General features: G+C 36.0%; 2 protein-coding genes across 2 annotated transcripts; one reads left to right on the forward strand and one right to left on the reverse strand.

Moving 5' to 3' along the window:
* Window positions 1–2,858: 2,858 nt before the first annotated feature.
* LOC113814299 (histone H2A-like) lies at window positions 2,859–3,370 on the forward strand. Its single transcript, XM_070121511.1, has one exon. The coding sequence runs from the start codon at window positions 2,905–2,907 to the stop codon at window positions 3,271–3,273; it is 369 nt and encodes a 122-aa protein (XP_069977612.1). The 5' UTR covers window positions 2,859–2,904; the 3' UTR covers window positions 3,274–3,370.
* Window positions 3,371–7,288: 3,918 nt separating this feature from the next.
* Window positions 7,289–7,801, reverse strand: LOC113819588 (histone H2A). Its single transcript, XM_027371810.2, has one exon. It carries the CDS (start codon window positions 7,752–7,754, stop codon window positions 7,386–7,388), a length of 369 nt encoding a protein of 122 aa, XP_027227611.1. The 5' UTR covers window positions 7,755–7,801; the 3' UTR covers window positions 7,289–7,385.
* Window positions 7,802–12,500: the final 4,699 nt, after the last annotated feature.

The raw sequence follows: 12,500 nt of genomic DNA on the forward strand, positions 1-12,500 counted from the left end.
AAATTCCAAAGCTCTCGCGCCAAACCGATAATCATTTCATAATTTTTGCCCGGGCTTCATTAGCGAAAGTGGAGCGTAATTGTGTTAGCGTTTCCGTTCCGAAGGGCGCCCCAACGTGTCGGCATGTCGGGCAAAAATTAATTACCTTGTTTATGCACAGCGACAGGATATGAGCGGGACAGAATGTGGGACTTGTTCTCGAGTCCTTTTTTCTCTGTTCTGTTGTGGTCTGGGTGAGGGAGGGGGGGCGGCTATAGGCGTGTATGTTCTGGGGGAAAGAGGGCTCGTTCTGTGTTCTGTGCGTTCCTTGTCTTCTGAATGACTGGTCATGCATGGTTGCTCTTCTCTATTATGCTTGGTGTGTGTAGGTGTACCTTATGGGTGGGTACTTATGTATCTTTATATTTGTGCGTGTGTGTGTGTTTCTGTGTGTGTGTGTGTGTGTGTGTGTGTGTGTGTGTGTGTGTGTGTGTGTGTGTTTCTGTGTTTCTGTGTGTGTGTGTGTCTGTTTATGTGTGTATCTACGCATGTACGCTCCTATGTCTTTTTACAGACGTGTAGCTACGCGATTATTACACCAAGAAGAGCAACGTGCAGTAACTTTAGTACTCTGCCTCCATCCACAGCCAAGCTTCACGCTCCACTACATCCACCAGAAAAAGCTCACCACTGTTTCAGTACCAAACGTTAAACCCCAACTTCCAAAATAAACGTTTCGCGGCACTGTCACAAACGGGAGTGCCACGACCTCCTAACTATCCCTGGCACCGAATACCATTGACTTTAGTTCACGCATAACAGGGGCGCGGCGACCATGAAGCGCCACGCTCGGGAAATGGCTGCGGGCTGAACGTTGTAAATACCTGGCAGGAGTTGTGGCGTTCGTTTGGATTAGTTCAAGGTATGGAGTCTGGGGTTTAAATGTTCTTTTTTGATACGTGTTTTTTGTTGAAATGTATGCTCTTTTCATGTGGTTGAAAAGTGTAGCGGAAAGGAATGGGGTATTTCTAGAGATGAAACGTTATTGCAGAGGAGTTGAATATGTGGAAAAAGTGAACGAGCGCGCGCACACCCACCTACATACCTTTCTATAGTTGTCGCATGAACACGATAATCACACACATACACAATACGCGCCTGTATATCCATTTAAATACATACATCACCGACAACTATATCTTTAGCAGAGAAAGGAAGCCTAACAAGCCAAAGAATACCAAGACTGACATAGGATGATATAATAACCCATTGTAGAAACATGAGTAAGGGAAACTACGAAGACGTGCATGGGATTATTAGAAGAGACCCAGACCCCCCCCCTTCCCCCCACTCTGTCTAGTGAATGGTGACGTGGAACAATACATGTCTTCTAGTCTTCCTTTTGCGTATCTTTCGTTAATTTCTAGATCCAAATAGATGAAAAAAATATCATAAAGAGCTTATAATTTTCATATAAAAAGACATGAATACTCGTTTATGAATAAAGCATGTCCGTCCTCGACTACCGAAAAAAAATAGTATTCCATTTGCCTAGAATTCAATAAGAGCTTATATTTCATTTCTTCCTTCAGTATGAATTTATACTTACGTAGAGAATCTACTTATATATACTTCAAAATCAAAGCTTTTAAGAAAACCGATAACTGCTGCAGAAATCAGATAATCATTTGTATAAGAATAACTATACTGAGAAAAAGAAGGATATCAACAAATGGAAAGTCCTTAACAATATCAAATACAGGGAACTTAATTGCCGGAATAATTTAAACATTCTCTTGATTCGAAAAAAGTTTGATCGGTGACCTATCAATTTCCTAAACACGAGCACATATGGATTTATGCAAATACGAAATGTATGTATAATATATATATATATATATATATATATATATATATATATATATATATATATATATATATATATATATATATATGTATGTATGTATATATATATATGTGTGTGTGTGTGTGTGTGTGTGTGTACTTATATAAATATAAACATATATATATATATATATATATATATATATATATATGTATATATATATATATATATATATATATATATATATATGTATGTATGTATGTATGTATATATATATACTTATATAAATATAAACTTATATATATATATATATATATATATATATATATATATATATATATATATATATGTATTTATGTATGTATGTATATATATACTTATATAAATATAAACATATATATATATATATATATATATATATATATATATATATATATATATATATATGTATGTATGTATGTATGTATGTATATATATACTTATATAAATATATATATATGTATATATATATATATATATATATATATATATATATATATGTATGTATGTATGTATGTATGTATGTATATATATATACTTATATAAATATATATATATATATATATATATATATATATATATATATATATATTTCAAATCCCAAATACTAATAAAAGAGATATACGAAATTGTGAAATAGGAGGCTTTGTTTTTTGTTTTTGTATTTCTTTCTTTATCCGTAGAACATCTCCATCCTGCTCGTCCTCTGACTCGCGTGTCTGCTTTATGCAATTACATATATATATATATATATATATATATATATATATATATATATATATATATATATATATATATATGAATGTATATGTGCATGTATGATAAATAAATACATACATTTGAAATGAAAACGCACACCAGCATTCCACTGCCCTCCCTTAGTCCTCCTCATGACCTCACCTCAAGTGACCTAGCAACTCCACACGTGTCCCAAGATCTTCCTCTGGAATTTCCTACTTAATTCGCTGAAACGCTGTCCAATCATTCAGTCTTGTCTGAATGCTGTCAAGGTTTCCTCCTCCTGCAAGCAAAGCATCGTCATGTCTGGACGTGGAAAGGGCGGCAAGGCGAAGGGCAAGGCCAAGTCCCGCTCCAGCAAGGCCGGCCTTCAGTTTCCTGTAGGAAGGATTCACCGCCTTCTGCGTAAAGGGAAGTATGCAGAACGCGTAGGCGCTGGTGCTCCTGTGTACATGGCTGCTGTCATGGAATATCTTGCAGCTGAAATCCTCGAATTGGCAGGAAATGCAGCCCGTGACAACAAGAAGAGCCGCATCATCCCCCGCCACTTGCAGCTGGCCATCCGTAACGACGAAGAGCTCAACAAGCTGCTGTCTGGCGTGACCATCGCCCAGGGCGGTGTCCTGCCCAACATCCAGGCTGTGCTCCTCCCCAAGAAGGCCGAGAAGTAGATAGTTGCTTCGACTATACATTAGATATACATAGAACCACACCGAATGAATTATGGATTATATTATTGTATATAATGAATAGACACACGTTCCATAACACGTTATTTATTTTACCTATAGGCAATGATAATTTCCAAATCCTGAACAATAACTGTCTGCTGTTCTTTTAGAAGATTGACTATCCAAGTACCACACCCCTTAGTTCTGCTTTCCTGCACGTATACAACATAATGATTGTTATATGCAAGTGACCAACACATCTCCCAAAGATAGTGAAACATGGCGGGGTCTCCCGTAGATTTGATATTTTCAAGTAGAACGGCCAGTGCCATCCATCCCTGCAACAAATTTATGTTAAACCTTGCTTGTAAACCCACTTATTTAGAAATTGATATAAAATACCTGTATTTAACTGCAAGAACTAAAAATCTGCTGTGAGATGGGCACACTTACCGACCTAAGTTTAACGAATTCCTATTCTAGAATACTTATACACTTGCATCAATTTTTCAGAAGGCCACAGCCATTCGTTTTCTTGAATAGCAGATCCGCCGACATTTATTTCCAGAAAAACGAAAAAAGTGAAAATACCGTTTTTTTCAAATTTCCCGCAAAAAAATAAGAAATACAAATGAATTTGTCTATGATTTATTGTGTATGGCACCCCTCGAAGTCTTCTAGTAAGACAGAATTGTACTCCCTCCAGGTGGGGCTGGAACTGATACGTTTCCTATACTTCTGATTTACACTTGTAAATCTTATTTTGCTGCTGGATTTTTCCCCACCTACATTTCACTATCACAATATTTGCTCGCTATTCAAGAAAAAAAAGGCTGTGGCCTAATTGCAATAAAAAGAAACTGATCTTAATGACACAGCATGATAATGAGTAATAAAGTTAACAATGGCATTTATGCTGTGTAGCTCGACCACGCTGGCTTCCAGGCTTCCCCCAATGCACTTTTGTTTACATTCCGTTTGATCAACAAGCCTGCCTTTTATTCCAACCAGCTGAGCTAATCCCCGCATCCCTGTACCCTCTGTGGGCTGCTATTTGCCTGTCTGAATCAGTGACAGTATTACGTTTGTTCTTTTACGCGCGGAACTACCTTTATCCGTTTTTATGAGTGTTTCAGTTTAAAACGTCTTTCTATAATCTCTCTCTCTCTCTCTCTCTCTCTCTCTCTCTCTCTCTCTCTCTCTCTCTCTCTCTCTCTCTCTCTCTCTCTCTCTCTCTCTCTCACACACACACACACACGCACACACACATACACAAACAAACAAAGAGAGACTTTGTGCATTTGTTTGTGTGTTCCCTCGTTCTATCTTCTACTTTCCATCCCTCCCTTTCAATTTTTCTTTGTATCTCTATCTTCTTCAATCTTTCCCCACTTTCTCCTCCCCTCTCTCACTATCGCTTCTTTTCTGTTTCTCTCCTCTCCTTCCACATCACTCTCTCCCCCTCCCCCTCCCCGCTCCTTTCTCTCATACTTTACAATTATAAAAGAGAAAAACTGTGTATCAAACTGCAAGCAAACCGCTGCCTTACGCCTTATATGTTATAATATCAACCTAACTAAGCTAAACTTTCACTGGAAATGTTACATTCATAAACCACTGGTATTCACAATGCACAGCTTCATAATTTTGTTCAGAGCGATCATTTGAATATATGCCTGAAACATGACATTCCTCTGTCTGAGTCATCACCATTGGCAGAGATAATTCGTGCGAAAACTTACATTCATAAATATTTGAAAATGTAGGCTAGACATCAGGATAATGAGGCAACATGCTAACATTAACGTGATTTTGTTGCTGTTTCATCTCCGCCTGGCTCTTCACATGGCTTACTTTTTTCTTTTCTTTTTTCTCTTTTAGAAAAAGTCACAACGAAGAAATTACATTACCTTAGACTTTGCATTTTATTTTATTTGAAAAAATTATATATATATATATATATATATATATATATATATATATATATATATATATATATATATATATATATATATATATATATATATATATGTATGTATGTATGTATATATATATATATATATATATATATATATATATATATATATATATATATATATACATACATACATATATAGATCTCTGTGTGTGTATATGTATGTACGATCGAAGTATGTCTTAGCAGCTCTTCAACTTGCGTAAATTCTGTATTTGAATAAATTGCCACTAAGTGTTACGAGGATATTGTAAATCAGCTGATGTGTTGCCTAAGATTTTTGTCTCCTTGAATCAAGATTTATGCTTTGGTCTTGATAGCTTGCCTGTCTTTCTGACATGGCGTTGACAGCATGTGAATCTAATATCCTACAAGCTTTTTCAAATAAAACAATATACAAAGACTTATACATGTAATTTCTTCATGGTGAGTTATAATTTTTCTAAAAAAAAACAAAAATAATAAAAAATAATAATAATAAGCCGTGCGGAGATAAAGCAGCAACAAAACCCTGTTATATCCCGCTGTGAAATTGTGAAATGTAATTCGGATAGAATAACGACATGTTACATGCATACTCAGTATTCAAATGATGTAAATTGTGAGTACCAGGTGGCTTATGAATGATACAGTTCCATAGTATTGCCAGTATGGGAATTTAATATGCTACATATGTTGTGAACAAGCTTCTTCAGATGAAACGATATGCAAAGACATGTGTAATTTCTTCATGGTGATTTTTTTTTCTAAAAACGAAACAAATAATTGGAGATAAAAAAGCAACAAAATCCTGCTGCCTAGTCCGACATTTTCAATTATTTATGAAATGTAAGTTTTCGCACGAATCATCTCGACCATTGGTGATGAATCTGACAGAAGAATGACATGTTTCAAGCATACATTTTAATTATGTAAATTGTGAATACCAGATGGCTTATGAATAAAACAGTTCCAATAAACGATTAGTTGAGTTTAGTTTAAAGTACAAGGTATAAGGCATACTGTTTGCTCGCAGTTTGATATATTGTTTTTTTTATGATTATAAGGTATGAGAGAGAAAGGGGGAGAGGAGAGGGAAGTTGAGAGAGTAATGTAGAATGAGAGAGAGGGGAAGAGAGAGACAGAGAAAAGGGGAGAGTGAGAGAGGAGATAGTAGGGAAAGATTGAAGAAGGAAGGTGAATCGATGAGAGAGAGAGGTATGGAGTAAAAGAAAGTCAATGGTAGAAGGAGGGAACGCAGAAACTAATGCATGTCTCTGTACGTTTGTGAGTATGTGTGTGCTTGAGAGAGAGAGAGAGAGAGAGAGAGAGAGAGAGAGAGAGAGGGAGAGAGAGAGAGAGAGAGAGAGAGAGAGAGAGAGAGAGAGATTATAGAAAGACGTTTTAACCTGAAACACTCATAAAAACGGATAAAGGTAGTTCCGCGCGTAAAAGAACAAGCGTAATACTGTCACTGATTCATACAGGCAAATAGCAGCCCACAGAGGGTACAGGGATGCGGGGATTAGCTCAGCTGGTTGGAATGAAAGGCAGGCTTGTTGATCAAACGGAATGTAAACAAAAGTGCATTGGGGGAAGCCTGGAAGCCAGCATGGTCGGGCTACACAGCTCAAATGCCATTGTTACAATTAACTTCATAAATCATCATCGTGCTGTGTCATTAATAATAACTTATATTTCGGTGAGTGTACTCTTCTAACAGCATTTCGGCAATGAGATGCTCAAGCTTTAGGGGAACAGAATCAATATTAGTGAAAGAGCTTTTAATCAGTTATATTCAAGTATACCATATTCACGTCTAAATGAAGTGGGTTAACAAATAAGGTATGACATCACAAATAAACTACGGCAGATCCCGACATGTTTCAGTGTCTTTGGGGGATGTGTTGGTTGCTTACAGATAACAATCGTTTTATTGTATATGTTCAGGAGAGAACCAAGGGGTGTGGTAATGGATGGTTAATCTTCTAAAAGAACGCCAGCCAGGTTTTTTTCAGGATTTGGAAATTATCATTGCCTATAGGTAAAATAAATAACGTGTTATGGAACGTGTGTCTATTTATTATATACAATAATATAATCCATAATTTATTCGGTGTGGTTCTGTGTATATCTAATGTATAGTCGAAGCAACTATCTACTTCTCGGCCTTCTTGGGGAGGAGCACAGCCTGGATGTTGGGCAGGACACCGCCCTGGGCGATGGTCACGCCAGACAGCAGCTTGTTGAGCTCCTCGTCGTTACGGATGGCCAGCTGCAAGTGGCGGGGGATGATGCGGCTCTTCTTGTTGTCACGGGCTGCATTTCCTGCCAATTCGAGGATTTCAGCTGCAAGATATTCCATGACAGCAGCCATGTACACAGGAGCACCAGCGCCTACGCGTTCTGCATACTTCCCTTTACGCAGAAGGCGGTGAATCCTTCCTACAGGAAACTGAAGGCCGGCCTTGCTGGAGCGGGACTTGGCCTTGCCCTTCGCCTTGCCGCCCTTTCCACGTCCAGACATGACGATGATTTGCTTGCAGGAGGAGGAAACCTTGACAGCTTTCAGACGAGACTGAATGATTGGACAGCGTTTCAGCGAATTAAGTAGGAAATTCCAGAGGAAGATCTTGGGACACGTGTGGAGTTGCTAGGTCACCTGAGGTGAGGTCATGAGGAGGACTAAGGGAGGGTAATGGAATGTTCTATATGGGTTTGTAGTTCATACATAATATGCAAATATGAAATGAAACTGCAAAATTTGTGAAATGGTGACAAATATCAGAATCGATTGTGATTTAGAACAGTACCAGAGCTTTCCTGATTCATCCCGGCCACATTTAGTAATAAATGATAAATATACAGTAAAATATGAATATAATGAATTATTTTGGAAAGGGCTTTTGCAAAAAGTAACAAAATAAGACAACGAAAAAAAAACTAAATAAAAAATCTTACAGTGAATCTTTATCAATTTAGTGACAATATAAGGTTGTCGATCGGTAGAACTAATGAATGGGATATTATTTATGTAATGTTTCTCATGTGTCTTTAACATAGGACATATCGGCAAAGGATTAAAGGTCTTGGGGATATATATATATATATATATATATATATATATATATATATATATATATATATATATATATATATATATATATATATATATATATATATATATATATATATATATATATATATATATATATATATATATATATATATATATGGGTATATACATATACATATATATATATATATATATATATATATATATATATATATATATATATATATATATATATATATATATATATATATGGGTATATACATATACATATATATATATATATTTTATATATATATATATATATATATATATATATATATATATATATATATATATATATATATATATATATATATATATATATATATATATATATATATATATATATATATATATATATGTATGTATATATATATATATATATATATATATATATATATATATATATATATATATATATATATGCATATATATATATATATATATATATATATATATATATATATATATATATATATATATATATATGTATATTTATATATATATGCATATATATATATATATATATATATATATATATATATATATATATATACATATATATATATATATAATCATGTATTGTGCATGATTACATTCAAATGACATTTACTTCAAAACAAGCTGAAAAGATTTTTAAAAATACAACATTGATTTCAAAATGTCTAAATAGGTTTCAGTAAACCGAAACACACACAGCACTATAGCGTGATTCGAACTGCACAGGCAATTGAACAGCAGCCTCTTGCAATTAATTAGCATTGCAGAGGAATGGCGCGCGTGTTTGTCATCGTGATTATAAGCTCATTGTTACCATAATTGCAATAATTATCTCCTGTTTATTCATATTCATAAGTCATTTATAGATTATGCATGAATTATAGATTAATAAACATTTCTTAAATCATTTATAAATATTCATAAATCATTTATAAATATTCATAAATCATTTACAGATTATGTATAAATTATAGATTAATAAACAATTGATAAATCGTACAAATTTTTATTATTATCATCAGTAGTTGCAGTGCTGTTTATAAATAATCACCTGTTTATAGATGATTTTGTATATTTTACAAATATTGTGCAAATATCAAATATAATTATCAGTTCATAAATCTTTGTGTCTGTTATCGTGAATGTAAACTCATTGTTATCAAGATTAAAATAGTTATCGCTTGTTTATAAATATTAAACTCAATATTATCTTCTTTTTTTCTTTTTTTTTTTGTATGATTGGTTTCTCATTAAAGATTACCTTGGAATGGAAGTTAAAGCCTATTAGTATTAATGTTTCTCACTTCCACACAGTCGGAGTGATTAACGAGACAGATGATGATTATACACAATGTGTGTGTGTTTGTTTGTTAATGTGTGTGTGTTTGTTTGTTAATGTGTGTGCGCGTGTTTGTTTGTTAGTTCATGTGTGTGCGTGTGTTTGTTTATGTGTGTATTTGTTTGTTTGTTCATGTGTGTTTATTGATAGATAAACAGATAGATGACTAGCTAAATAAACACATGAATAAGTAGATAAATAAACAGACAGACAGACAGCACACCAACTCCACCAGAAATTTCCATCCAATAAAGCAACTTAGGAAGCGCTCTGCCCCGCGGAGGGACAATGCCTTCAAGCGGAATCAGCGGTTCCGTGCTTTCCGCCGCGACGTCTCCCGCGGGGGTCGTGGTCTCGGTCGTGCGTACGAGTATGCAAATGGCGTCGGTGCTTTTAACGCTTTGAAGGAGGGGAGGGGGAGGGGAGGGACTGGCTTTTACTTAATCTTTTCTCTTTATGTATACGTGTGTAGTGTGTGTGTGTCTGTGAGTGTGTGTGTGTGTGTGTGTGTGTGTGTGTGTGTGTGTGTGTGTGTGTGTGTGTGTGTGTGTGTGTGTGTGTGAGTGAGTGAGTGTGTGTGTGTGTGTGTGTGTGTGTGTGTGTGTGTGTGTGTGTGTGTGTGTGTGTGTGTGTGTGTGTGTGTGTGTGTGTGTGTGTGTGTGTGTGTGTGTGTGTGTGTGTGAGTGAGTGAGTGTGTGTGTGTATGTGTGTATGTGTGTATGTATATATATATATATATATATATATATATATATATATATATATATATATATATATATATATATATATATACATGTATGTATATATGTGTATGTGTGTGTGTGTGTGTGTGTGTGTGTATGTGTGTGTGTGTGTGTGTGTGTGTGTGTGTGTGTGTGTGTGTGTGTGTGTGTTTGTGTGTGTATATATATATTTATGTGTATATATATATATATATGTGTGTGTGTGTGTGTGTGTAATATATACATACATTTATATATATGCGTGTGTGTTTCTGTGTCTTTCAGTGTATGTGTGTATTTCTGTGAGTGAGTGTTTGTGTGTGTGTCTCTCTGTGTTTTTGTGTGTATGTCTCTATGTGTGTGTCTCTGTGTTTGTGTGAGTGTATGTGTGTGTGTCTCTGTCTCCCTTCTTTATGTATAGATAGATGGGCAGATAGATAGATATAAGCTTGTGTTTGTCTGTGTGATTCGACCAGCTGTTCGGCCGATTAAAACCCACGTGTAAATTGACTTGTCCTTCCCCTCCCTCTATCAGTAGCAAGTGAGAGGCGGTACGTGTTACTTCCGAATGAAATGGGAAATGGAAGCTCAGGTCACAACCTCTGACCTTCGTTGCCCCGATAGCATGCATGTGGAATGTGCACCCGAGCAGGGTTATGTCGGGAAAAGGTCGAGGCGTGAAATTTTCAGCGCGATATTCAAAACTGGAGGAGAGAGAAATTGCAATCTCGGGTCCCTTTTTGGCTTATAAATTGAACACTGAAACCGTATTTTGTCTATTCCATAATGATTTTCTTTTTATCAATTATTTTTTTCTTTGGTTTTAGGGAATCATATATACTTTATGTAGGTTTACGACGTCCATGATTGAGAGTGATATACGAGACGTTAACACAATAATGAGACGTAATCACACAAATCCACCGAATAAATCCGCATCTTAGATTCCGGTGTTGTTTTAGGGTATTCCTTAGTGGTTCCTATACTCTGTGCTGACACTCGTTGCTTAGTTCTGAGGCCACATAATGGCAATACTAATCGTCTGGCTAATACGCATGCTGTCTTTGCTCGTTACACTCGTTCTTCCCTAAACAAATCGATATATATATACATATACATACATGCATACATATATATATATATATATATATATATATATATATGTGTGTGTGTGTGTGTGTGTGTGTGTGTGTGTGTGTGTGTGTGTGTGTGTGTGTGTGTGTGTGTGTGTGTGTGTGTGTGTGTGTGTGTGTGCGCGCGCATATTTAAACAGTAAAGATTACAATTGTTGGAGCCGATGGTGCCCCATAAGAAGCCAAACGTCAGTCTAATCTTTATCATGACCGACAGTTCGTAGCATTATCGTGCAGAAAAACGTGAACATAACCTAAAGTCGAAAGCACTTGGGGCGCCTGCTTCTCTGCATCATATTGGATGCACTGAAACCCACCTCGACTAACTGTGATGTTCAGAAAGTAATAAAGAAAATATTACTTCGCATCCACTTGCTTGCAGTCACGCCTACGTCCCCTCCTCTACCCACCAGCCCCCCTCGCCGGCCCCTTCCCTCCTCGCCGCCCCTTCATCGCCCCTTCCCGACCCTTCACCGCTCTTTACCACCCACTTACCGCCTTCACCCTCCTCTACGCCCCCCAGGGAACGATAGCACCCAATTTGGAAACACTGATGTATGTATAAGCGCAAATAAAGAGCGGAGATCGAGAATCTAATTCTAATTTCGTTCGTTCGTTCGTTCGAGATAAGAAACACATACGAGCATAGTAAGTAAGAAGCACAGACACTGTACATCGCATGTCGAAAAACTAATACACCGATAATACCAGCAACACTAATTAAAGAATAGTAGACAGGAAACAGAACCTTATAAACACTTTGCATTCACTCCTAATACACACATGAATTCGCTACACGTATTCATTAGACGCAGAAGAGCAAACATAAATCCCAAACCCACTTTCTCCAAATTTAGAAACACATTCAGAGGCAGAGGCTATCTGGAAGTCGAAGTCCCACGCACGAGTCCTCCTCGCGCCGTGTTTATCTGCAATTAACGTTGTCATGGCACTTGAATATGCA

This window comes from Penaeus vannamei, chromosome 5, assembly GCF_042767895.1.
Source record: "Penaeus vannamei isolate JL-2024 chromosome 5, ASM4276789v1, whole genome shotgun sequence".
NCBI lineage: Eukaryota > Metazoa > Arthropoda > Malacostraca > Decapoda > Penaeidae > Penaeus > Penaeus vannamei.

Coding starts and splice junctions, on each gene's coding strand:
- LOC113814299 (XM_070121511.1), top strand. CDS start 2,905: ATGTCTGGACGTGGAAAGGGCGGCAAGGCGAAGGGCAAGGCCAAGTCC.
- LOC113819588 (XM_027371810.2), bottom strand. CDS start 7,754: ATGTCTGGACGTGGAAAGGGCGGCAAGGCGAAGGGCAAGGCCAAGTCC.